The 25,161-nt window shown below is 54.7% G+C and overlaps 13 protein-coding genes across 13 annotated transcripts; 6 read left to right on the top strand and 7 right to left on the bottom strand.

Annotated features, from left to right (window-relative positions):
• Positions 1–220: 220 nt before the first annotated feature.
• On the bottom strand, positions 221–986 carry VTJ04DRAFT_889 (uncharacterized protein; the record flags this gene model as incomplete). The annotated part of the gene is made up of 4 exons (XM_069367375.1): positions 221–360; positions 462–631; positions 695–837; positions 945–986. The coding sequence occupies 4 exons, from the start codon at positions 984–986 to the stop codon at positions 221–223; spliced, it is 495 nt and encodes a 164-aa protein (XP_069223498.1).
• Positions 987–2,481: 1,495 nt separating this feature from the next.
• VTJ04DRAFT_890 (uncharacterized protein) lies at positions 2,482–4,845 on the top strand (the record flags this gene model as incomplete). The annotated part of the gene is made up of 1 exon (XM_069367387.1): positions 2,482–4,845. The coding sequence occupies one exon, from the start codon at positions 2,482–2,484 to the stop codon at positions 4,843–4,845; it is 2,364 nt and encodes a 787-aa protein (XP_069223499.1).
• An 85-nt stretch (positions 4,846–4,930) lies between these two features.
• Positions 4,931–5,396, bottom strand: VTJ04DRAFT_891 (uncharacterized protein; the record flags this gene model as incomplete). Its single annotated transcript, XM_069367398.1, has 2 exons — positions 4,931–5,105; positions 5,206–5,396. 2 exons carry the CDS (start codon positions 5,394–5,396, stop codon positions 4,931–4,933), a joined length of 366 nt encoding a protein of 121 aa, XP_069223500.1.
• A 112-nt stretch (positions 5,397–5,508) lies between these two features.
• Positions 5,509–6,660, bottom strand: VTJ04DRAFT_892 (uncharacterized protein; the record flags this gene model as incomplete). Its single annotated transcript, XM_069367409.1, has 4 exons — positions 5,509–6,078; positions 6,135–6,250; positions 6,321–6,446; positions 6,609–6,660. 4 exons carry the CDS (start codon positions 6,658–6,660, stop codon positions 5,509–5,511), a joined length of 864 nt encoding a protein of 287 aa, XP_069223501.1.
• A 743-nt stretch (positions 6,661–7,403) lies between these two features.
• Positions 7,404–8,476, top strand: VTJ04DRAFT_893 (uncharacterized protein; the record flags this gene model as incomplete). The annotated part of the gene is made up of 3 exons (XM_069367420.1): positions 7,404–7,662; positions 7,729–8,084; positions 8,147–8,476. The coding sequence occupies 3 exons, from the start codon at positions 7,404–7,406 to the stop codon at positions 8,474–8,476; spliced, it is 945 nt and encodes a 314-aa protein (XP_069223502.1).
• A 797-nt stretch (positions 8,477–9,273) lies between these two features.
• VTJ04DRAFT_894 (uncharacterized protein) lies at positions 9,274–9,768 on the top strand (the record flags this gene model as incomplete). Its single annotated transcript, XM_069367431.1, has 3 exons — positions 9,274–9,284; positions 9,362–9,499; positions 9,684–9,768. 3 exons carry the CDS (start codon positions 9,274–9,276, stop codon positions 9,766–9,768), a joined length of 234 nt encoding a protein of 77 aa, XP_069223503.1.
• A 918-nt stretch (positions 9,769–10,686) lies between these two features.
• VTJ04DRAFT_895 (uncharacterized protein) lies at positions 10,687–12,156 on the bottom strand (the record flags this gene model as incomplete). Its single annotated transcript, XM_069367442.1, has 1 exon — positions 10,687–12,156. The coding sequence occupies one exon, from the start codon at positions 12,154–12,156 to the stop codon at positions 10,687–10,689; it is 1,470 nt and encodes a 489-aa protein (XP_069223504.1).
• Positions 12,157–15,041: 2,885 nt separating this feature from the next.
• On the top strand, positions 15,042–16,226 carry VTJ04DRAFT_896 (uncharacterized protein; the record flags this gene model as incomplete). Its single annotated transcript, XM_069367453.1, has 1 exon — positions 15,042–16,226. One exon carries the CDS (start codon positions 15,042–15,044, stop codon positions 16,224–16,226), a length of 1,185 nt encoding a protein of 394 aa, XP_069223505.1.
• Positions 16,227–16,341: 115 nt separating this feature from the next.
• VTJ04DRAFT_897 (uncharacterized protein) lies at positions 16,342–16,787 on the bottom strand (the record flags this gene model as incomplete). Its single annotated transcript, XM_069367464.1, has 2 exons — positions 16,342–16,548; positions 16,608–16,787. 2 exons carry the CDS (start codon positions 16,785–16,787, stop codon positions 16,342–16,344), a joined length of 387 nt encoding a protein of 128 aa, XP_069223506.1.
• Positions 16,788–18,103: 1,316 nt separating this feature from the next.
• Positions 18,104–21,250, top strand: VTJ04DRAFT_898 (uncharacterized protein; the record flags this gene model as incomplete). Its single annotated transcript, XM_069367475.1, has 3 exons — positions 18,104–18,221; positions 18,294–21,078; positions 21,151–21,250. 3 exons carry the CDS (start codon positions 18,104–18,106, stop codon positions 21,248–21,250), a joined length of 3,003 nt encoding a protein of 1,000 aa, XP_069223507.1.
• Positions 21,251–21,573: 323 nt separating this feature from the next.
• Positions 21,574–22,466, bottom strand: VTJ04DRAFT_899 (uncharacterized protein; the record flags this gene model as incomplete). The annotated part of the gene is made up of 4 exons (XM_069367486.1): positions 21,574–21,717; positions 21,813–22,267; positions 22,364–22,382; positions 22,464–22,466. 4 exons carry the CDS (start codon positions 22,464–22,466, stop codon positions 21,574–21,576), a joined length of 621 nt encoding a protein of 206 aa, XP_069223508.1.
• A 63-nt stretch (positions 22,467–22,529) lies between these two features.
• VTJ04DRAFT_900 (uncharacterized protein) lies at positions 22,530–22,979 on the bottom strand (the record flags this gene model as incomplete). The annotated part of the gene is made up of 1 exon (XM_069367499.1): positions 22,530–22,979. The coding sequence occupies one exon, from the start codon at positions 22,977–22,979 to the stop codon at positions 22,530–22,532; it is 450 nt and encodes a 149-aa protein (XP_069223509.1).
• A 456-nt stretch (positions 22,980–23,435) lies between these two features.
• On the top strand, positions 23,436–24,986 carry VTJ04DRAFT_901 (uncharacterized protein; the record flags this gene model as incomplete). Its single annotated transcript, XM_069367510.1, has 2 exons — positions 23,436–23,572; positions 23,627–24,986. The coding sequence occupies 2 exons, from the start codon at positions 23,436–23,438 to the stop codon at positions 24,984–24,986; spliced, it is 1,497 nt and encodes a 498-aa protein (XP_069223510.1).
• Positions 24,987–25,161: the final 175 nt, after the last annotated feature.

A 25,161-nucleotide genomic window follows, 5' to 3' on the forward strand; every position in this document is an offset into this window, starting at 1 on the left:
ATGGGACTTCTGAGGGATTCTGGTCAATCTTGCGGCATATTGCATCTTGCATAGCACATACCCAGGTACATTGCATCGCGTTTCTCAGTAGGTTTCAAACTTTTCGGGCCCCCCCAAGTGATTCACTTCAGGTGTGGACAGCCTTCCAATACACCCATCCATCCATCCAGTCGAAAGCACAGTCCAGCTCGTCTCCTGCCTGGCCACCATCGGGAGGTACTCAGGCGGAAACCTCACTTACCTTGTACTCGACAATGGTCGTCTTTCCTGGCTCAATCACAAAACGGCCAGAGCCAACAAACACCTTCTCCTCCAGCGGCGCCAACTCTTTGCTCCCAACCTCGAATTCGACAACCGAGACTATACATTCACCTTGTCAGCATCAAGCGAGCTTTACCTGGCAGTCGCAATTTATCCGAAAGCAGTAGGGAATCAGGCTGTCAGGAATCGAAGGTACTTACACGCCTCGCCAAAATCCGTCGTCCCCGCCCCCTCTTCATCCCTCAGCACCTTCCCCGCAGCCCCCGTCGTGGAAACCTTGCCCGTGTACTTGAACCGCAGGCGGGCACCGGTGTTGCGGTCGCGGGCGGAGCTGGTAACGTCGAGACGGACGTGGCGGCCATCGGGGGCCCTGAAACGTCATCAGTCAGTCAAACCGGCAGTGTCCGGGGAAGGGGACAGGGCCTCTGCGTACAGCTTGATGTAGTCGGCGCCATGCTCAATATCGGCGTTGAGCTGGATCGGGTAGGAGGGTTCGGAGACAATGGTCCCGCCCGTATGGGGGAAGGGGACGAAGGTCAGGGTTGGGGAGATGGAGACGGGAGCCTCAATGGCGACCTGGACAGGGTGTTAGATAGGGTATTTTGACCTCCGGCGAGGTTGATCAGGGTGAATATAAGTCATCATCATCAATTGGTGAACTTGGAGATAATGGTCTGCAATACCTTGACCGTGAAGGCCGGGATGAGCTTGGGAAAGCCGGACATGGCGTTGGTTCGGTTACGTTGCTACAGCTAGGTAGGGGGTAGATTTGAGTCACAACGATTGCCAATGGCAAAGGGGGTCGGGGAGAGAGTTGGATTTATTAGAGGATTCAACTCCTCTCCGGAGCTCCGGGGAACAAAGACCTTGGGGAGGGAAGCTTTCCTGGAGTTGCCGACTGTGTCCGCCTGTGTCCACCGTTCTTCTCCGCTTCCTCCACCATCGGATCGCAGCACGAGCCGGCATACCCGTGGCCCATCGAGTAAGAATTGCAGACTCTTTCGGCTACCTGCGTTGATGTAACATCCAAAGTGCCATTTTCCGTACACCTCCACGAAAATAGGGGGAATTGTTGCAGAGTTTACTCGAGTTCCTGGTTCTTTTCTACCCGAACCAACCAGACGGGGACAAGATGAACATCGCAGCAATAGTCCCAACTACCCGAGTCAAGTTGCTGGAAGACTTGAAATGGTTTGTTCCGCCCTCTGTGAAACCCGACGCCTCGACAACTGACAACATGGCTGACTTGAGTCTTTTCTTGAAGTACCCTTCACGTCTTCTCACCAACCTGAGTTCAAGGTTCCATCTCTCTGTTCGAAGCTGCCTCGAAGATACCAGATCCGTTGCAATACAAATCCCGGGCCTGTCCATCTTCTAAATTGGCGTAGGTATTGTGCCTGGACAAGTGCATGGAACACTCAGGCTTAAACCACGGAGGTTCTCGCACGCCCACGGCATCGGCGCGCGGTGAACCGATCAGCGCCGGACCACCGAATGCGACGGAGCGGAGACCCAGGCAACAGGTTGAGGAACCAATCCTCCGCCCAGGTGATGCTCAGGTGACGACAGCCCCCGTCCTTGTTGTTCCAGGGCAGCAGCAGCTAAAGGGAAGCTGTTGTGGAGCCCTGATAGGAGTTTATCGGCCAATGATATGGGGCAGCCCTCGCTTCAACTCCTTGTTCAGGCACTTCTGACATCACTCCATCCACTCGACACGGCATTGCCAGCGCCCTTCCTCATACGGAGTAACCGCCAAAACTCCGCCTCTTTGTGGAGGGTATCGATCGCCCTGTGCCCCGATCATCAGCTATCTGCGAACAACTGCTGTTTTGCAGCCCGCTATTCGACGCGTACTCTCGATAGCCATGCGCACGCCCTGCCTTTCTTGCCGATTCCAGGCACCGCAAAATCTCTCCCGTTTCCGCGCCCCTTGAACCCATTGCCTTGGATACAGTCCTCTGCAGCGAGCAGCGTCATTGCGACATCCATCTTGGACGTGGTTCCAATCATACAACCACTCCGCGCTATCGACCGAGTCACGGTTGATCCCAACCCCCGTACGGCACCTTTGTCATCCCACGAAGAAACCCGGCGCAAGAGAACAGAGAACAGAGCCTTCCCTTGCTGTTCGAAGTAACGTGACCTCGAGCTGTCAGACTGACTAGCGGGTACCAAACGCCAACGCTAGGGACAGACCCGCACCACCCGCCGGGTGCCTCGATGGACTCCGAAAGAGAACAGCGCCCAGCGGCGCCTCCTTCGAACTCCCGCAGCACGCCAACTTTTCCTTCCTCATCTCGGCACCCAAAGAGGCACAAGAACCGGAAAGGGAAGAAGAAGCAGAGGAGAAAGTCCTTCGCCGCGCCCCTCGATGATATGTCCAATGGCATCGACTCCGAGGTAGCCCCGGATGACCCTCGACCCAGCGTGTATACAGCTCCTGGCCGTAACGCCAGTATCACCAGCCTGGAGAGCGACCAAGCTCTACTCGATCACCGCGCTCAGCAACCGTTCCTGCGTCCGAGACGCCCCTCGATGCTCGCCTCAAGCATGACTTTCCCCTCCGGGAGACCCAAGTCAGGCAATGATGAAGAAGACCATGAACGCTCTCCGCTCCTCACTGAGCCCCTCTTAGAGACCTCCGAGTCTCCAAGGGGATACGGCTCAAACGATAACCTGTGGAGGACTGGATCAGAACCTCAGAGGCGTCGCGATTCGAGTCGGTCTGATAGCCTACGGAGGAGGGTCCTGACGGAGAGCAACTACAATGTTAACTACCCGCCATCCGTACCCGGGTCTCCACTGCTCCATCCCACGGATCCTATGTCCATGAGCTTTGGGGATGTCCTGCTGCGCGACGAGATCGGTCACGGCGAACATTCTGACCACGAAGACGAGGGCGAGAGGGTACATTCGCCGATGGAAAGAAGGAACACTATTCTCCAGGCCCAAGAAGATGTTTGTTTCCCACAGGAGGGCCTTTTTGATGAAGAGGTTCCACCTCGTGGTGAAACAAACCATGCTCGGCCACGACGCCGGCGCGGGAAATGGCCAGACCTGTCCATCCTTGAAGAATGGAGCCGGTTTGAGAAGGAGGGGCGGAGCGAAGAAAGACGTGCCAAGAAGATCACAGAGCCGCAACTCATCAATGGTCGCCTCAGGCCGGTCAATCGCGGCTGGTTCCAAGCCGAGGAAGAGGCGCCGTACCGCTTCACCTATTTCAACGAAGAGTTCCCGAGCACCATCCATAGCCAAACAATCTCGGAGCTGGTCCAGCCGGGAGGCACATTCAAGGAGCTGTTCATTCCTGAGCCGCGCATTATCGAAGACTCTGATGATGAAGATGGACAGGAAGATGAGGGGGTTGATCTCTATCAGGTGTTATCAGCCCAAGGCGGGAACTTCACGAACCAGGGGCGCCAGTCGTCCCTTGCAACCGAGGCGCGATCTTCCCAGGGGAAAAATTCCAACGGCGAAGGGACAAAAGACAATTCCGAAGAAAGCACACCTTTGCGGGGCAAGACGCCAGACCCGGCCTCCCAACCCCATAAACCAGAGAAGCCCGTCAAGTACGGAGACCGTCCCGTGTGGTGGCTCGATGTCCTTAGCCCTACCGAGGCCGAGATGAAGGTCATCTCCAAAGCATTCGGCATCCACCCCCTGACGGCGGAAGACATCATGATGCAGGAGCAACGTGAGAAGGTCGAGCTGTTCCGCAACTACTACTTCGTCAGCTACCGCACCTTCGACCAGGACCAGAACAGCGAGAACTTCCTCGAGCCAGTCAACATGTACGTTGTCGTCTTCCGCGAAGGGGTTCTCAGCTTCCACTTCTCTGTCACCCCACACCCAGCCAATGTCCGTCGCCGCATCCGTCAGCTCAGCGACTACCTGATCCTTTCTTCGGACTGGATCTCGTACGCCATCATCGACGACATCACCGACGTCTTTGTGCCTCTGATCGAACAAATCGAACAAGAGGTAGATGAAATTGATGAGGCCATCTTGGAAATGCACCCTGAAGACGACCGCGGAGACCACGATGAAAAGAAGAAGCACTTCCCCCACTCCAATGCCGACGCCAAAGAGCCCGGAGGGCGCGACATGCTCCGTCGCGTCGGCGACTGCAGGAAGAAAGTCATGTCTCTCCTGCGCCTTCTCAGCACCAAAGCCGACGTCATCAAGGGCTTCGCCAAACGCTGCAACGAACACTGGGAGGTCGCCCCGCGCTCCGAGATTGGGCTGTACCTGGGTGACATCCAGGACCACATCGTCACCATGACCTCCAACCTCAGCCACTACGAGAAGATCCTCGCCCGTTCCCACACCAACTACCTCGCGCAGATCAACATCCGCATGACGGAGCGTCAGGAGCAGACGGCGGACGTGCTGGGCAAGTTGACCGTGTTGGGCACGATCGTGCTGCCGATGAATATCATCACGGGCCTGTGGGGGATGAACGTTTGGGTCCCCGGACAGGACAAGGAGGGGGATCTGAACTGGTTTTGGTGTATCACCCTCGGGTTGTTATTCTTTGGGGCGGCATGTTATATGATTGCGAAGAAGGTGTATAGGATTGTTTGATCTCGGGATTGTGGATGGTGTTTTGGTATCTCTCTGTTGCAATGTTTGGGTTGATCAATCGTTTCTCAAGATTTTGGATGCCTCATTATGCTTGAGGGGTTACACAGGACCTTCGGTCATTCATTGAACGTCGCATGGATATAGGCTGGATATATAGATATGTCGTTACTACGTTTCGCAAGTAATTGGTTTCATCATGTAATTGTCTGGTCAGTGGTAACACGCAGTGGTTCGGGATGGGTTGGAAACACCCGGCAAATCTACTTCATGTGGTGGCACAGAGGATATTGTATGGATTTGGTTGATTGGTGCCCGGTGAGTGAACGAACTACATCGTTTAACAACCGAACATCCTAAGACTTATTAATGGCAGAAATTGGTATTCCGTAGCAATCTGATTTGCATTCCCATCCGTGGTATCTGAGGTCTAATGTGGCTAAGGGGTTCCCTGTTTTCACCTCAAACGCCAACTGGCTCTCCCGACCAGAGTCCTCCAGCACGGTTTGCCTAGATATGTCCTGTGCAGCCACGCAACTCCGCGACCTTCCCATGCCCTATCCCAAGACCGATTGCTTGCGAAAAGCCGAACTTCCAATTACCTTGCTCAGCCCTGACTCAGAACCGCCAAGTCCAATCCCCCCATGCTCCAAGACGTCAACATGTTCAACGACGCAACTGAGCAGCATATTGCGCGCGCAAAGCCATGATCTGCTGCCTCTCCACCTCAGGCAACTGGTCGATTGTCTCCTGCGGCAGCTCCAGGACCGCACGCATCAGCGCCTCGGGATCTTGCGCGGGCGCGGGAGCCGGAGCTGGAGGAGGGGCGTATCCGCCCACCGCGACGGGAGGTGTGCCGGTGGCAACAGGCGCATAACCAGCAACGGGAGGAGGCGGAACTCCAGCGCCAGTGTCGAGGACCGAGTTGATTGCCTCGGGAGAGACCAGGCCCATGATCAGCAACGCCTGGAAGACGGCGTAAGAGAGCTGGGGAGCCTGAGTGAGCAGCTCGACGGCGCGGGAGGGGTCGTTGGTAGCGAGGGTCTTCATTTGTTGAAGGATGTCGAGAAGCTGTGCAGGAGGGAGAGTGTTGAGGGTGCGAGAGATGGCATCGGTGCAGGTTACGCCCGGGGGGAGGTCCTTGCCCTGCGGGAGGGGAGGCAGAGAAGAGGCACCCGACGACGCTGATAGGTTGGAGCCGTTGGTCGGCGGATGGTGAGAGGCGTTGGCTCCGGACTATGTGCATCGATTAGTAAGTCAGAGAGGGTAAGGAGGGTTGGAAGGAGACGTACGCCGCTGTCATCGCGAGCCTCATCCAAACTGCCGGGATCGTTGCTGAAATCGACCCGGAGCTTGCGGCCCATAATTTCGTAGTCGTTAAGATTGCGGACTGCCGAGGCTGCGGAATCTGATGAAACAATTAATGTTACTGGCCATTATGTTGTGGGTGATCAATTGATGACCATGGTGTTACATACCGTAGTCTGGGAATTCCGCGAACCCGAAGCCTTTTGGCCGCCCAGTCTCGCGATCGTAAACAAGGCGGAAGTTCAGAACTCGACCAGCACCACTGAAGATCTCGGTAATTTGTTCTTCGGTTAAGCCTGCTGAAAGTTAGATCTCTTGAAGGAGTCCCTCGGTGTAAGGTAGGTAATGAGGCGCATCTTGAAATGAGTGACCAATATTTCCGTGACTGAACCATATTTCGCAACTTTCCGTGACCGAGTCAAGGAAGGAAGCGTTGACATATCACAGCTGGCACTCACCATAAGGAATGTTGCCGACAAAGACAACGCGAGATGGCGCGCGGGTCGACATCTTGGCTTGTAGAACAGCAAGGTGATGTTTGACAGCACAGTTCAGAGCCAAAAGAGATGGCGGGCGCGAATGCCGATATATAGGGTTGGGACTGATGGAATCACCAGGCTGGATGCAAGATGGCTGACGATGGTGGAGCACAATTGATGTGTCACGGGAGATGGAAGATGGTGAAGTTGGGAAATCAATGAAGGCACCAGCTGTGACAACTGATGAAAGTCGATGGACTTGTTGAGGTTCACGGACAATTGGATGACATGCACAGCTCTCGCGTGTGAAGAAATGAAGTTGAACTGGAGTGATGGAAGGAGGAGGTATTGCTTGCCCAAATCCCCAGATTGATTGTCTTGCTTATTGATGCATTCAATCAATGTGCTTGGTGGATATGGCGGAACAATGAGGTTAGGTTCTGGGTCAATAATAGCAAGTGACCTGAGTTTCAAGGTTTCGGGAGATGGACGTTCAGGTTGACATTAGAAACCTGCAAGGCTGAAATCTTGGCCTTAACCGCCTTGTTTCTTGCGTGGGTTGAATTGGGCCAGGCAAGAAACTGGATATCAAGCACGTGACTCTACTCTGCTTAGTCATTGACGCCCCACCGAAGTGCCAAGCCGGGAAGCTTCCTTGCTTGGCGGGGAGCTCTCCAGAAGAGCACAACGGTTGATCTGCAGCGAGCGCTGCCGACAAGTCCGCAAAGGCCTTTTGCGTTGGCCAATTTGCATTTTGCGCCAGCTTCAACGACAATGTCGAACCCAAATCCATTCGAGGAGTATACAAACAAGATCCGGGCCATGGCCAACCAGGCCGGCCGTCGAGGGGGCTTCCGGCCCGGAGGATTCCCTGGCGGCTCTCCGCGGGGACTCGGTGGTGGTCTCGCCGGTCTCTTGTTGCTCGGTGGCGGCGCCCTCCTCTTCCAGAATGCCCTCTTCAACGTCGATGGTGGTCACCGTGCCATTAAGTACCGGAGAATTAGCGGTGTCAGCAAGGACATTTATGGCGAAGGTTCGATTCCCCGCTCTAAGTTGATCAGAAGGACCTAAACTAATGCGAAATTACACTTCTCTGCAGGAACTCACTTCGTGATCCCATGGTTCGAGACGCCCATCATCTACGACGTGCGCGCCAAGCCGAGGAACGTGTCCTCCCTCACTGGCACCAAGGACCTGCAGATGGTGAACATCACTTGCCGTGTCCTCTCGAGGCCAGACATCCAGGCGCTCCCGCAGATCTACCGGACACTTGGCATGGACTACGACGAGCGCGTGCTGCCTTCCATTGTCAATGAGGTGCTGAAGAGCGTCGTCGCTCAGTTCAATGCCAGCCAGCTCATCACGCAGCGTGAAATGGTTGCCCGCCTGGTGCGCGAGAACCTGTCGCGGAGAGCAGCCAGGTTCAATATCTTGCTGGATGATGTGTCACTGACGGTATGTGGCTATTTTTCTTTTCTGCTTAGACATCAGGAAGTTGCTGACAGCTTTGCCACTAGCACCTCGCCTTCTCCCCCGAGTTCACAGCTGCCGTTGAGGCCAAGCAAGTGGCGCAACAAGAAGCGCAGCGCGCCGCCTTCATTGTCGACAAAGCGCGGCAGGAGAAGCAAGCTATGGTTGTCAAGGCTCAGGGTGAGGCACGCTCTGCCGAGCTTATCGGCGAGGCCATCAAGAAGAACAAGGCGTACGTGGAGCTCAAGAAACTGGAGAACGCCCGCGCCATCGCGCAGCTGCTACAGGAGGCCGGTGGCAAGAACAGGCTGCTGCTTGATGCTGAGGGGTTGGGGTTGAATGTGTGGGATGATAAGGAAAATAAGGAAAAGAAATAAAGGTTGGAAGGAAGGGTAAGGCAGGCATAGTGTTTTTCTAGGAGGCCATGACAATCTCCACTGTATGTTAATGACGGCCGGCAACTCTGTGTATTGTACTATGTACGATATTGACTCCGAGTCGGAGCTGGGTTATTGGACTCAAACGTGAATTTGCGACAGCTGTCTCGGACCAACTCCTCTTACTGCATGTGGTTGTGGTTGGTGGTTGAACAACTGCTCTGAGTCATCACTCCCCAGAAGCATGGAGTTTCGTGCCAACAAACCCAACTGCAAATACCTCAAACCAGCAAGCCAATGTGGCAGGGCATCCTTTCTGCCTCAGGTATCATACCTGAAGTTGGTTTGTTTGTCAGGTTCAAAGGATCACCAGCAGACACACGGCGGAGTTCTTGGTCAATAGGTGCTACCCCACCTCTCTAAATTGCCGCGACAGGAGCGGGCTGTCGCGTCTTCTTTCCTGACCATTACCCCACTACAGCCTTAAACACCCCACCTGCTCCTAGAACCTCACCTCAACCTCACCAATCTGGAATCTCACTCCCTCACTTCTGCCTTGACTTATCCGCCCTTTCCGAAGCTCCATACAAGTTTGACGATATTGCAGCCTAAACCGTCTTCCGAAGAAACAAAACTTAGTCCCGACCTGGGCTTCCCCTTGACCAACGCTTCTCGAACCAGGCAACCAAACCATAAAACTCAGCAGGGTGTTTGTCATCCCTGAAGGACTAGAGACCTACACCAAACAACCCAAGACCAGACCTCCAAAGAGACAACACTCTCTCCCGACTGCCAAAATGCTCATCAAGTACGAACACACCTCTCTGCCGGTCCTCGGTACAAGAGAACCACCAACAGCCTGTGCTGACTGATCCCACCATCCAGAGTCCGCACCCTCACCGGCAAGGAGATCGAGCTGAACGTCGACGGCTCCGATACGGTCCACAAGATCAAGGAGCTGGTCGAGGAGAAGGAGGGCATCCCGCCTGCTCAGCAGCGTCTCATTTTCGGTGGCAAGCAGATGTGAGTAGTAGAGTCTCCTCTCAGCCTATCCCACTGCTGTCCAAGCTTGCGATCAATGTTTTGGCCAGTTGAGCGGTCAAATCGCTCTCACTGTCTTCCTCCTTCTCAAGACCATCCACACCTCCTATGTTCCACCCTCTTACGAGCAGCTCCAAACTCTAACCTTTCCCACTCCCCACTCTAGGGTCGACGACAAGACGGCAGACGACTACAACCTCGAGGGCGGGTCCACACTGCACTTGGTACTTGCCCTCCGTGGTGGTCAATGAACCATCCATGATCCCTTTTCCCATCTTTCCTAGAGAGAGAGAAAGGGAGCTAAAACCCAAGGATGGGAAGATCATCGATCTCCACTGCAAAACTTGTGCAGCCCGCAGCAAACGCCAGTATGGCTCACAGTCTGGTGAAGATCCGACGCCGGGGGGTGGGGATGGTGGTGATGATTGAGATGATGGGAGGGTGGTCATGATGGGGGTGGTACCTGGTGGTGGAAGAAGCGGCAGGTGATTAGACAAATGATGACAAGACGGGCAATATGGTGTTGTTTTAAGGCAGTTCATTCATGCCTGTAGCGGTCAGAGTTGTCGTTAGCCTCATCGTTGTTGGTGCAGGCATTCGCGGCGTTTGCGTTTCTTGGAGAGCTGGGGAATAGACTCTGAGTTCTTCGGCAAGACAAGAAACTGTTCTGTGATCTTTTTCATATGCGATCTTGGAACGATATCACGGATCATAACACCTGGCAGGTTAACATCCTCCCATTTATCGTCCACATTTGCAAGGGGAAAAGAGCAAGAAATACCAGGGAAACATGAGAGACTCCTCATGGAATTCTTGTGCTCCTCAATCCCAAATATATACTATGAGATTAATCCCGAATCCCCTCAACTCCTCCCATGCAAAGGTATCAATGACACATGCCGAAATAACCGAGGACGCCCGTACCATCAGCCCAAAAGAAGTCCCAGAACAAGATTACAAAGAAAGTGATGCCTGGACCAAACCCTCTCTGACTTAAACTCCCAAAGCCGGTTCCATCGCACGCCCTACTCTTCTTCATCCTTTTCCTCGGGAACCGGCCCATTTACCTGTCCTTCAACCTCAACGCAACTGCCATGATATCCAGTGAAACCCCACCCTCTATCCCGAGACAGGTTTCCGCTGAGATAGAATCTTTCTATCCCGCCCTCTTACTTCTTCCTAGGCCAATAGTTAGGCCTTAAAATTGAAGGCTTGGCCTTGGTGGCCGCCAACTTGATCACTCCCGGGCGCGGTGATGCGGCTCCAGTCTCAGTTGCGGTTGGCTTACTCAAGTCACCACCGCTCTTGCTTCCCCCTAGGCCTGGAGACGTAGGGAGAGCCGCGTCAACGCTGGCCTGACCGGGGCGGGAGGGGGAAGTTTGGAGGGGCGAGCCCGAGGGTGCAGTGGGTTTGGCGACTTTACCATCCTTAAGGACTGGTCGCGCAGTCGAGTTGGCACCAGGCGCCGCGGAGAGACCGACACCCTTTGGCTTGGTGCTGGTCTTGGTAGTTGCCACCTTGGCGGTAATAGCCGGCACCGGGACGGTTGGAGTAGCCGCCTTGGGAGGAGGGGAGACTGACGGAAGAGAGGTTGAGTTGTTAACGGAGCGATGGCGCTTCGTCGCAGGCTCACCGATTGCGGCATCATCACTTGGGCGCCGGTGTTTGGTAGATTCTGACTGGGCTGACAGCGGCGATGCGTGGCGAGCGGGGGCTGTTTTGGATGGCGACGCTGCTGAGGTCGTTGATTTGTTGACAATGCCATCGCCAAAGAGGTCATCCTCGTCATCCACTTCTCCGTCACCGAAGAGATCATCCAAATCATCCTTTTTGTTGCGAGAAGGGATTGAGCGAAAATCACTCCCATAGCTGCTTGTGGTTGAACGAATCGTCGTCGGCGGAATGGTGTTTTGTTTTGCCTGGCGGAGACGAGCTTCCTGGGCCTGGAGGTCGAGTTTCGGAGCAGCTGAGATGGGTCGAGGCGCCCGGATCATACGGGTTTCAAGAACGCTCGGCTGCTGGGCAATTCGAGCTTCGGCAACCTTGCTCGGCGGCGCCTTCTTTATCTGGCCAGCTGGGACGACGAGCTTGCCAGTTGGCGTTTTGAGCTTGAAGCGTTGGGCCTCCTGCCGGACTTGTTCCCGCGTCTTGGAGAGAAAAGTCTGGGGAGCACGCGGAGCACCCCAGCCCGTCTTGGGCTTGACAGGGCGCAGCAACGCACCCTTCTTGGCCGAGATGATCTTGGAGGAGCGGGCGGTTTTCTCTTGGTCTCGCTCCGCAAACGCTTTCATGATCCTCTCGGTGTCGGCGGCGACTTGTTCATCTTGGAGCTTCTTGTACCGCTCGTACACCTCGTGCCAGGACTCAGGACCGCTGGCAACGAAGTTGTGCTTCGCAGCCAGGGTGCTGAAGTCCTGGCGGATGAGACGTTGCCAGTGCGGCGTAGTCTCCTCGTAAATCTCCCCGCTGTTGACTTCTATCTTGCGGAGCTGAGGAGCGTTCTTCACCGCCGAGAGGATTGGCCGGAGATACTTCTCCGGAAGGCCAGTCACGTCCTCGATGAGGAGGATGTTGTCTAGGGCCTTCCGGAGGCACATCTCCGCGAGGGTGCGACACCCACAAGCGACGTAACCGTCCATGGCGGAGTTGTTGGAGAGACAAAAAAGGAGGGCTTGAAACAGCCGATGGTGGAAGATTGCCTGAATTTTTGATGAGCACCTGGGTTGTGGATGAAATTTGATGGAAATGGGAGGGAAAGAGCAAAACTTGGAAGGACTGTCGTTGAAATACTGCAGTAGTGTTCGATCGATCGGATGAAGCACGTACCTAAGGTGGCGACGAAATGTGATGCCGACACAAAGTTGGACGCACTGGCAGTCTCAACTTTGTAATCATAGTCCTTTCGGGAAATTTTTGAGATGGGATGAGTTTGATGGTTTAGTCGAAGGTGTCGAAAATCAAGGCTTTATCGAATGGAAGGTGCTGATAATCGAGGTCTGCGAGTCTCGAAGGTGTCGACAAAGGTTTGCGAACTCAACGAAATCGTCGAAGTTGTCGATGATCATGGATTTTTGAACTCGACGAATTTGCCGATGGTTAAGCTTCCGAGACTGAAAACTTCCTAAACTCGAAGTTGCAGACGATTTTGTCGATGAAGGAAGGCCTTTGGTGACTCGAAGCTGCCTTCCGCGACTCAGGGCTGCCTTCCACACCTTGAAGCGGGTTCCGCGACCCAAAGCCTCTCGAGCCAATGAGAATGGATTGAATGGATTGAATCGACTTGATGTGTTGATGATGTGTTGCTATTGTCTGCAGCACGCCTCAGAAAAGAAGACAATGGCTCCCAGTGGATGCCTCTGGATCAAGTTGCTCAAGGTTCCTCGGGAGTAAATGAGGGCGAGACCTGGCTGTGCTCCGTGTCAGCATCTTATCGTGTGTATTCTCATTCTTGATCTGGATAAGCCGATCTCATCCACTGTTAGGTGGCAGAATGTATCTATCTTAACAGCCACGGCGCATCTAATTCACTAACCCAGGTAAATCCACTGTACATACCTAAGGTAGTTCAAAGACAGGAAAGCTCATTTTGTTGTTGTGTTCGTTGCGTTGTTGGGTTTGATTGTGTTGACTGAAAGGAAGAGAAGTAGGTAACGCTTCGCTTTGCTGAGCAGTTGCCCGGACTTCTAGAGTTGGCCAAGCGCCCAGCGCGTTGCCCTCTGGGATCCGCAAATCGTCCAAATCAGGCAAGAAATCACAGTGCGAATACTGCGTGCTGTCAAAAAGCTCCCAAAACAACACGACTGGTGTCATTCCAAGGTTGGAATCTTACAGATCTTGAATATCAGATGACCTTCGATTTTTTTCTCGACGGTGGTGCTGTTGTGTGTAACTTGTGTTTTGTGGTTTTGGGGTCTTCGGGAGCGGTTGAGTGTGTTGCAAGTCGGCAAGCTGCCGGGTGAAAAGCCGCTGCAGTCGAAACAAGTCCAGAAATGCAACTTGAAACTCAAAATCGAGTTCCACACACCCGACAGTTCAAGAAAAGATGTTGAAGTCGATGAAACTCAAAGGCGGATGAAGGATTGAATGTGGGCGTGAAGGTGAGAGGTGAAAGGTTCAAGTTGGAAGTCGCGATATTGAAAGGGTTGAGGTTGAAGTGGCAAAGTTGGCGTGAGAGGTCGAGATCGCAGGTAAGAAGGTCAAAAGGAAAAGGTTGAGGTTGACGGTAGGAAGGTTGAAAGGTTGAAAGAGCTCGAGGTTGTGGGTGAGAGAGTTGAAAGTGAGAGGTCGAGGCTGGAGGCAGGAAAGTTGAAGAGTGCGAAGTTGCAGGTGAGGAAATTGAAAGTGGGAAGTTGGGGTCAAAGGCAGGAACGTTAAAAGGGCAAGGTTGAATGTGGGAAAGTTGAATGTGAAAGGTTAAAGTCGAAGGCAGTAAGGTTGAAAGAGGGTTAGGTTGAAAGTGGAAGAATGAAAAGTAAGAAGTTGGAAGTAAGTGAAGGAGTTGAAGAGGTAAGAAGGTTAAAGTAAGGGATCGGGGTCAGGGGTATTAGGTGAAAGAAGAGGTCGAGGTCGAAGGTTGGGGGTTGAGGTTAAGGGTGGGAAGAGACAAAGTCAAGATTGAGGTTAAAGGGTTGAAGTTTGAAAGTGAGATATTGAAGATAAGAGGGTTGAAGGTGGGTGTTGAGATGGTCGGAAGTTGGAATTGAATGAGAGAGGTGAATAGGTAGAAGTTCAAAAGTGTAAGGCCCAAGCTGTAGGTCGAAAGAACAAGGTTGTGAGGTTAGAAGAAAGGAAGACATTTCAAGGAGGAGGGTAAGAAGCAGGATTTGGAAGAGGTTAGGAAAACGTGAGGGGTTTGAAGAATGCAAAAGTTCAGAAGAAAAGGAAAGTTCAATCCAAAAGAAAGTGAAATTGTTGAACAAAACGAGAGGGCTGAGGATAGGAGAGTTGAAAGTGTGAGAGAGTTGCGGACCTTCACAATTTCACTCTCTCGGTTACTGAGGCGTTGAGCCGTCTCAGCAACGTATACGGAGCAAGCAGGACGAACTCTCGAGCCATCGGTATCGTGTTAGCTATGTACAATAAGAAATTACACTGCGGTGTAGTTGTTCCGTGTCTCTTCCATCTGTACAAAGTTTCAGGTACTCAGCCATTCCACATTGACTGGTGTGTCAATTCCAGAGACACAGTGGTGCTGCCAGCGTCACCTACACAGTGCGACGTTTGCCCATGTTTCGGAGTAAGATGGGAGTTCCACATGCTTGGGCCCCACACCAGGCAGGGCGCGGGCCGGGCATGGCCTTCCGACGGTCACTTGTCTTGGCGTTCTTCAACTGCGGGCCGTCAACAAAGTTGCATCTGGATTTCGAGTCCAACCCCTTCTCTCCTGTATTTCCAACCAGAGCACAACCTCATGAATTCGGGCTCTCGAAGCCGCAACACAAAACCGTCATAGAGCCAAAGTTATACTCTTCCACGGATTAATCCCTCTTTCACCATCTCATACACTGCACTTCTTCCACCCAATATGGCCACCTGGGGCCTCCTCGACGACAAGGAGGAAAACGAACTCCACAAATCCCGACTTCTCAACGTCGAAGAGAAGCCCTTCAAGCGCATCACCAAGCGTCTCAATACCATATACACATTTACCGCCACCCGCGCTCGTCAAGCCCCCACACCACCGCCCGAGACAAACGGAGTCGACAGCCAACACGATGGCACCCCAGCAACCACCGGCGGAGGCAGCGGTACCGACACCACCACATCGCCATCAATCGACCTCGCCCAGCTTCGAGAAGACGTGACGCTCGACTTTGCCGCCTTCGACAGTAGCATTGCGCGGCTACAGTTCCTGCTCGCGGCCAACGCGCGGGAGCGGGAGCGGTACGCTGCCGAGAAAGAGCGCATCATTGCCGCGTCGCAAAAGGTGCGGGACACGACGGCGCAGCTACGCGTACAACTCGAACAAGCGCGCGCGACGCTGGCGCAACGGCGGCAGTTCGACGCGCTCGCGGACGCCATCACCTCGAACCCATCGCTGAGGCCTCGCGCCGAGCAGGCCGCTGCCCTGCAGAAACTGCGTGACGAGATCGCCGAGTTGGAGGCCGAACGCGAAGCTTACGGAGAGATATGGAAGGAACGGCGCGAACAGTTCGCGCGCATCATGGAGGAGAGCATGCGCTTACGTCGGCTGATTCGTGATGAGAAGGAGGAGGTCGAGCGCAGGGAGGGAATGGATGACAACGATGGCGGAGTTGAGGCAGGGGGAGCTACGCCGCGGCCCTCGGGCATTGCGAGTCGCGAAGGCTCGCCGAAACCTGAGGCTGGGTTGGCGGCGCCGAAGAGTGTTGCTGGTGCAGAACTCTCAGATGCCGGTACTCCTAGACCTCCGTCGGCCGGCGGCGCTACGCCAGCACATGACAGCCCTGCTCCAAGCCACGATGTACAGTCATCATTGGTTGCTAAGAGGGCTGTCGGGCTGTCGACGAGCTTCTCACAGGTGGGGAGTGAAACGGGTAGTCGCGAGCAGTCGCTCGAGGTGGGAACTGCGCAGGGCCAGGCAGAGGAAGGGGAAGATGTCGAAATGGTTGAGGCCAAGGTTGAAGAGTCGGAGGAGCCCGACGGAGGTCGGCACACTCCGCCTGTGGCTTTGGGAACCCCGCAGATTGTGGTGGGAAGCCAGGATGGAGAGGTCATGGACACGACCTAGTTCGTCATGACGATGGAGATGGTTTTGGCAGATTTGGAGATGTAAAGTGTTTGCAGGCATCATTGCTCATTAATCAACCCCACTTCCTTTCTGGGTGGCCGGGTTCTATGTATCATCAAGATGAAGTGCCATTCTGGGTGTCCGCTTGCTCCGCGATCTTCTTGCCTGTTTCCACCGCTTCCTTGGCCTTCTTCAGTTCTTCCTCTGACCCAGTCCCATCACTTTCGGCGATGGCGATCTGCTCCTCTAGCTTGTCCACCGCGGCAGCGATGCGTTTCCTCAGGGGCTCAAAGACAGCCTTGGTCTGTTCTAGTGCCGTTTTCTAGCAAAGGGTTAGGGTTGTGATTCATGGGAACGGAGATCTGATGGCTCGGTGTTTACCTCCTGCTTCAGAATGTACTCGGCATTGCTGTCGAGGTCTGGGCTGTTGTTCTTGATGTCCTCCTCCAGCTTCTGGATGCGCTTCTCCTGGCTGGCTTGCTCCTTGTGGTAATAGGACTCTTCCTTAACCAGGCGGTTGACGGCCTGAGTGGCGATGGCGAGCGGGGTCGGAGGAGCCATGACGATAGACAAGAAGAGGGTGCTTGAGTTGTCGAGAGTGGTCAGGGGACGAGGTCTTTGGTTGGGGGTTCTCGGGTCTTCTTATAACGCCCGTGAAAAACGGATGCCTGCCAGATGTTTGGGAAGATGGTGTGAAGCCCGACTGTTGTGTGGGATGTGTGTTGACATTCACAAGGTGGGGTTGGTGGGGTAATTTTGGCAGGCAGTCACCTAATCGCCGTTGACAAGACCTCACACAAAGGTCACTCCCCGCAGAAACATTCAAGCTCAAGGCTGGAATCAAGCGAGCCGCGCTTAGGTACCTTATGATGCAAGAATCTCATGTCCGTCTTGTCATATGCATGGCAAGGCTTCCAGGTGTTGCATTCTTGAGCAAAAGGGTGCTCAAGTGCATGCGCCTTTGTCTCAGCTACCGGCCAACATACATTCAAGTACCAAACGTCCAGATCTTCCGGATGTTCTTGAATTTGGATATCCCATGGCCCGCGCACAGGAATATAGGTATACTTCACCCCATGTGTCGTTGTTTCTCAAACCTAGCCTCTCCGTCCCCCGTTGTTTGAGGCGATGGTTTCCCCTGGCCCGAAGGAACGAAGACAACGGAACCTTCCAGAACTCTAATCTCAAATCACGCCTCCCCAACCATCATAGGTTCAACAAACGTTCATTGTTCGCCGTCAGTGTCTGATCTTGAATCAAAGGTTGGTTATCATTCAGAAGGTTTGTTTGGACATGCTTGTCGACGGGACCTGCCGATCATGGAAGCTCGCCATCTCCAGCGCAGAGTCAACTGCCACTGGAAGCGAAGACGTCAAGCCGGCACCTTCCCTCCGTGCTGGCCGGCGCTGTGATTGGCTTCCTCCCCACTGGATGCAGGTTCGGCAAGGTTCCGGACAGGGGCAAGGCCGGAGATTTGTGGGGCCCTGTGTGTCTGGTGGCCAACAGGACGCGACCCGTGTCAGCATCGGCGGTCCACTCCTGGAAAAGTTGCAGGGCGGCGATTCGGATTCCTCAAACTGGACACGTCTGCACATGCGATTTCGAGACAGGGCGAGAGTTGAGGCTGAAGTCTGCTTCAACTTTCCCATTCACTCTCTCAACTTTTTGTTTCTTCCCTGTCAACGACACTCTTTGGGTCCTTTTCCCCATGGTCTTGACATAACCGCTCTCGTTTCCTTCAATTGGGAATATCTTTGGTGGATTTTCAGGGCCAATAATAGTATCGAAGCGACAGCCTGGTTGCCGATATCGAAGAGTGTCGCTCTTCATATAATTCGGACAACGCCCCGCTGCCCGCCCGGGGCCAAAGCCGCACGATGGAGAACGCCTTTGCGAAGACGATCGACGAGGTGCTTAGCGCCTTCGACGTGGACCCTAAGGAAGGATTGACGGATGAACAAGTCGAACAGTTACGGGTCAAATACGGGAAGAATGGTAAGCCCAGTCCCTGTCGACGCGGTCTTGTATTGGTTTCTCTTCTTACTGACAGGTCTTCTCTCTGATCAGCCATCCCCGAGGAACCCCCGACGCCCCTCTGGGAGCTCATCCTTGAGCAATTTAAAGACCAGCTCGTCCTGATCCTCCTCGGTTCCGCCGCCATCTCGTTCGTGCTCGCGCTCTTTGAAGAGGAGGGTGGATGGAGCGCCTTCGTCGACCCAGCCGTCATTCTCACCATTCTGATTCTCAACGCCGTCGTTGGAGTGTCGCAGGAGAGCAGCGCCGAGAAAGCTATTGCCGCGCTACAAGAGTACTCTGCCAACGAGGCCAATGTGCTGCGCAATGGCCAGATCCACCGCATCAAAGCCGAGGACCTGGTGCCTGGCGATATCGTCGACGTGGCTGTGGGCGCCCGGATCCCGGCTGACTGCCGTCTTGTGTCTATCGAGAGCAACACCTTTGCCGTCGATCAAGCTATCCTGACGGGCGAAAGCGAGAGCGTCGGCAAGGACTGTCGCGCTGTTCTCCCCGAAGACAAGGCGGTGCTCCAGGATCAGGTCAACATGCTATTCTCAGGAACCACCGTCGTTACGGGTCACGCCAAGGCTGTGGTCGTCCTGACGGGTTCGAAGACAGCCATCGGTGACATCCATGAGAGCATCACGGCTCAGATCTCGGAACCGACACCCCTGAAGCAGAAACTCAACGACTTTGGCGATCGCCTGGCCAAAGCCATTACCGTCATCTGTGTTCTGGTCTGGCTCATCAACATTCCCCACTTCAACGACCCAGCCCATGGGAACTGGACCAAGGGCGCCATCTACTACCTCAAGATCGCCGTTTCGCTTGGCGTCGCCGCAATCCCTGAGGGTCTCGCCGTTGTCATTACCACCTGCCTCGCCCTTGGAACCCGCAAGATGGCCGCCAAAAATGCGGTCGTACGCAGCCTCCCCTCGGTCGAGACTCTTGGGAGCTGCAGTGTCATCTGCTCTGACAAGACAGGCACCCTGACTACGAACCAAATGAGCGTCAGCAAGATTGTTTACCTGAATAGCGACGGAACTGGTCTGGAAGAGCTGGATGTCGAGGGCACCACTTTCGAGCCTCGTGGCGACATCAAGTACAAGGGCAAAGTGGTGGTGGACCTCCCTCAGGAATCCGTGACTGTTCGCCAGATGACCGAGGTTGCCGCTTTGTGCAACGATGCACGCCTGGATTATCACTCGCACTCCGCTACCTACTCCAACCTCGGCGAGCCGACAGAAGGTGCTCTGCGTGTCATGGTTGAGAAGATTGGCCCATGCGCACCTCCGGATACTCATCCTCAGGACAGGGTTCACTATGCCAGCGCTTGGTATGAGAAGCAGTATAGGCGCCTCGCCACGTACGAATTTTCTCGGGACCGCAAGAGCATGTCTGTCCTTGTCCAGACCGAGAGTAACCAGAAGAAGTTGTTCGTCAAGGGTGCACCCGAGTCCATCATCGAACGTTGCACCCACGCGCTCCTTGGACGTGAAGGCAAGAAGGTCCCCCTGGATGCTAAGATTGTTGACCTCCTCCTGAAGGAGGTGGTCCATTATGGAAACCAGGGCCTGCGTGTTATGGCTCTGGCACGTCGCGATCAGGTCTTTAATGACCCTCTGCTTCACACTGCCAAGTCCACCGCCGACTATGCCGCGTTGGAACAGAACCTCACTCTGATCGGTCTTGTTGGTATGCTGGATCCACCCCGTCCCGAGGTGCCTGCTGCCATCCAGAAGTGCAAAAATGCAGGCATTCGCGTCATTGTTGTCACGGGTGACAACCGCAACACTGCTGAAACCATCTGCCGCCAGATTGGCGTATTCGGCCCGGATGAGGACCTGACTGGCAAGAGCTTTACCGGTCGCGAGTTTGACAACCTCAGCCCCGCGGAGCAGCTCGAGGCGGCCAAGAACGCCTCACTGTTCTCGCGTGTCGAACCTGCCCACAAGTCAAAGCTGGTGGACCTCCTCCAGTCCCTCGGCGAGGTGGTTGCCATGACCGGCGACGGTGTCAACGACGCTCCCGCGCTCAAGAAGGCTGACATTGGCGTGGCTATGGGCTCCGGCACTGATGTGTCCAAGCTTGCGGCCGACATGGTCCTGGCTGACGACAACTTCGCCACCATCGGCGTTGCCATTGAGGAGGGTCGGGCTATCTATAACAACACGCAGCAATTCATCCGGTACCTGATCTCGTCCAACATTGGCGAGGTTGTCTCCATCTTCCTTACCGCGGCTCTGGGGATGCCCGAGGCGCTCATCCCCGTCCAGCTCCTCTGGGTCAACCTGGTGACGGATGGCCTCCCCGCCACGGCCCTGTCCTTCAACCCCCCTGACCACGACATCATGCGACGGCAGCCACGGAAGCGGGAAGAGGCACTGATCGGCGGTTGGCTCTTCTTCCGGTACTTGATCATCGGCACCTACGTCGGCCTGGCCACCGTGGCTGGATATGCCTGGTGGTTCATGTTCTATTCGGGAGGCCCGCAGATCAGCTTCTACCAGCTGTCGCACTTCCATCGTTGCGCCACCGAGTTCCCCGAGATTGGCTGCGACATGTTCACCAACGACATGGCCAAGGCTGGCTCAACCGTGTCGCTGTCGATCCTGGTGGTCATCGAGATGTTCAACGCCATGAATGCCCTGTCGTCAAGCGAGTCTCTCTTGACCCTGCCCATCTGGAAGAATATGGTTCTGGTCTATGCCATTGCCCTCTCTATGGCTCTGCATTTTGCCCTGCTCTATACCCCCTTCTTGCAGACCCTCTTCTCGATCCTGCCTCTCAATTGGACGGAGTGGAAAGCGGTGTTGGCTATCAGCGCTCCTGTCATGTGAGTAAACTTCCCTTTGCCTCCCCCCGTCGTCACTTAGAGCAAGCGCCATGCTAACCTAATTATGTCCAGCCTCATCGACGAGGGTCTCAAAGCCATTGAACGGGCATTTTTCGTCCAGAGTACCCCGAGTTCTACACAGAGGTTACCCAAGGCAAAGAAGGACCAGTAATAGACGAAGTCATAAACAGCGTATATAAACACCAGACATAGCGAGCTACGTCGTTAGACTTGTATACTAGCATCAATACATACCCTGGATTAGTTTCTTGTGCAGCCTGGTCGCGTTGAATCTTGTCTCCGGAGGATCGTGTCATTGCCATGTCATTTCATGTCGTCTTGTTTGAAGTAGTCCACTGTCTGTGATGTGCATGGATACACATACACACTGCATGATGCCCACCCAGCCCAGCTTGCCGAGAAGCCGGCCTCGTCCCATACCACGCATCACGGCGAGTGTCCCATGTTCCACCTCCCTAAATCGCCGTCTCCCCTTTAGTCCTGCCGCCCCTTCAACAGCCTCTTGGTAACCTTGTCCTTCTCAATGATGTAGACATGAGCACCCCAACCGGAAAGGGCGTCGCGGTCGACGGCGTTGAGCAAGGCCTGGGAGATGGTCTCGAACAGCTCATCCGGGCCCTAAAGGACGTGTCAGCAGACAATTTGCTTCGATCTTGTCCCCGCCCAAGTATTCCAATCATCGCAATTCAGGGAGGCATCGGAGGATCACTCACCAGATCCGGCTCCCACAAGCTTTCGCACATGCCAAACAACTGATCCGTCGCCGTGCCCGACACAATAAAGTCCTTGGCAAAATCGATGCACCCGATGCTGTCAAACCCGCAAATGAAGGGTTTGCCCGTCTTGGGCTCCAGGCCGGCAACCACGGGACTCACGAACCAGGGGCCGAAGCGCCGCTCATACAGCGAGCTGCTGACCAGGTTGGCAAAGGTGCGCGGGGCGATCTGCCGCTCCTCGCGCAGGCGGTACATGTTGACCTTGTAGCGGAACAGGTCCGAGACGGTGGTCACGTCGGTGGCCAGCCCCGTCAGCCCGAGGAACACGTGGTCGCCGTACTGGAAGATCTTGGGGAAGTTGTTGGACACGGTCAGGGCTTGGAGGCCCAGGCGCAGATCGCAGGCGATGGCGACGCAGTCTTTACCGACCATGGCGACGCAGGCGCCGCCGTCTGTCGGGTTGGGTGAGGTGTAAGCATTATATCATTCAGATGTGTGGTTCGGAGAGGAGAGAGAGAGGGAGAGGAGGGATTGGGAGGAGTTCGTACTTATTGAGAAGGGAGACGGCTGGGAGAGAACGATTGTTAGCAAGCAAGTCATATAGAGGGGCTGGAAGAACCTGGTCGGAGGCCCTTATCTGAAGCATACCATCTTGGATTATGTGTGAATGTGTCGTTGTCAACTATTAGAGGATCCGGGAGAGCAGCCTAGCTCTCAGTGGGATGTGGTTGTGGTTGGGAATTGGTGCTTGTCGGTGCTCAAATCGGTCTTGAAATTGGTGGGCAAGGCAGAATAGATGTCACTGGAGTTGATATACGAAGCCCGCAGTGTGTTTGTCGCAAGGGTGGGATTGGGGACGTTGGGGTCGGCAACAACAGTCGTAGTCGGGTGTCTCTGGCTCTGGGTACTGGGTAAGTTGGCGATGGGGTGCCGTTGGAGCTCCCAGCAGCTGACAGGCGGCTGCGGTGTCGTCGCCGTGCAAGGCAACACGCAGCTGGCGCGGCAAGGAACTCCGCTGGAAGTGCAGGGGCCCCAAAATTGGAAGGCGGTATTCAGTGGCGCTAACCTGGAAGCTCCCGACAGAGGGGTCGACCTCACGGTGGTGGGGCTGCCCCTCCAACGGCCCGCCCAGGCTCCAGCACATGGAGAGGGTCCGGAGCTCATCTGAACAGCTCCCAGGCGGACTTGGATGACGATTTGCAACATCTCTGTCTTTTTCTACCGATTTCGATAGGCACTTCAACTTCCACTCAGCAAACCCCAAACAATCTATACCATTTTGATACCCAGCGCTTGTTCTGCCACTTGTGTCACAGATATCCATCTTCGCAACCTACCTAAGTGTGCTTGGTTCCAGTGGAGGTTCCATCCCGGGGACTCGAAATTCCGACGTCAGACACCTCCTTTGCCCGGACCTACTTCGTGACCCGTTGGTACACGGCGCTTGGTCTAGGTTCTCTAGTCGACACATTGCCATATTGTTCTCAAGACACTTCGACTCCTCAACAATCAGTCAAGATCCTTTCTCAGTACCGTCCGCAATCCTCGGTATCTGTAAACCACCACTGAACCAACACCTCACACCTCCGTTCATATCACCGAACTCTACATAGATCCACAATGTCCGCAACCATCGAGGTCGTCTCGAGCGACCTGAAGAGAGCCAAGGTCAAAGTCACGCCAGGCACGTATATGGTCGACGTGCTGGATGAAGCTTGCAAAAAGTTGGGTTTAAACAGCGACAAGTATGCGCTCAAGTAAGTTCACCATTATTCTTGCCCAGGCTCGGCTCAGTCTGACAGGGCGTAAAGGTACAAACAAAAGCTCGTTGACCTGGCTGGACCTTATCGAACATCCGGCCTCGGCCCCGGCGCAAAACTCGAGCTTGTGCAGAAATCTAAGAGCGCGTCCGTCGTTTCCATCGCCCTCGATGTCAACGGTCAACGCTATGTCAAGAAGCTCCCGAGCGACATGACCCTGTGGCAAGTCCTGCGCCAGTTCGAGACAGCTGAGAAGGGTCTTATCATCACAGGAAGGGGGGTACCTGTCGGCACAAATAGCGGCCAGCTTTATTACGAAGCTCCGGTGGTGAATATTATGGGTCGCGAGTACTCTGCCCTGGAAGACCTGCAAAAGACCTTGTCCCAGTGCGGCGTCAACTCTGGCAGCATGGTGCTGAGAGTGTATTTCAAGCAAAGCGACAAGACCTTGTACGATGCCATGCAAGAGATCGGCCAGTATTTGAAGGACGTCGAACCAGATGCAGCTCCCGCCGAGGGAACGCAGAAGCAATCTGGCCCGACCACAGAAAAGTCGCAGACAGAGGCTCCCCCTTCTTCTGAGGAAGCGCCGAAGGCCAAACCCCCGACAACAACCGTCAACGAAACACCGGCAGCGAGTGCTGGTGGGGAAACAAGTACAGGGAACGGCGATGAGATGGATATCGACTCGCCGCCAGAGCCTACTTCGACGCCAGCAACAACGGCGGATCCTTTCCTGCCCACGGGTGTCTTCTCCGCACCATCATCTTCGACCCCTCAAGCCGCCCATATACAAGAAGACGATTCCGTCTATGAACCCACCATCGCCCACGCTCAACTCCGCCAGCAGCACCTGCAGAAACGAGCCCAAAACACGCGGTTAAAGTCTGATGAGGAGCTCGCAGCAGAAGCAGCTGAAGAAGCCGCCAGACTCGCCTCCATCACCAAAGTCGAGGTCAAGGTCCGTTTCCCTGACCAGACCTCTGCGGTGTGGACCCTCACCCCTGAACACACGGGCAACTTCCTGTACCAAGCCATCCGCGGTGTCATGAGCCATCCGGAAGCGCACTTCAAGTTGATCCTCCCGGGTCCACATATCGTCATCCACGAGGACGACAAGAAGCTCATCGCCGGGTACAAGCTTAAGGGCCGTGAGATGTTTCACTTGTTGTGGGAGGACTCGGTCCCAGCCAGTGTGCGCAAGGTGCCTTTCCTCAAGGGGAGCGTGGCGAGCACGGCCAGGGAAATTGTCGTTCCGGAAGTTCCGCGGGAGAGTCCTGATGATGACGAGGAGGCTGGGCCATCGGTTAAGCCTGTAAAGCAGGAGAAGCCTCAGTCGAGTGGTAGTAGCTCGATGGACTCGGAGGCAGTACGGAAGAAGTTGAGTCGGTTCTTGGGGCTGAAGAAATAGAGAGGTTCAAAGGGGTCTAATAAGGCTGGGTTGATGAGAGGTCACAGATGTTGTTGTGTTTCCAGAGATTCATGGTAAATGAACTGTATGACCGAAGATCATCTCTTTCTTCGCCAGTTCTGTGACTGGACGTGTATAGGCCCTGTCCTCAAATTGTATCCAAAAGCCAACACGA

The sequence above is a fragment of the Mycothermus thermophilus genome (genome assembly GCF_041956435.1).
Source record: "Mycothermus thermophilus strain CBS 625.91 unplaced genomic scaffold VTJ04scaffold_1, whole genome shotgun sequence".
NCBI classification, from domain to species: Eukaryota; Fungi; Ascomycota; class Sordariomycetes; order Sordariales; family Chaetomiaceae; genus Mycothermus; species Mycothermus thermophilus.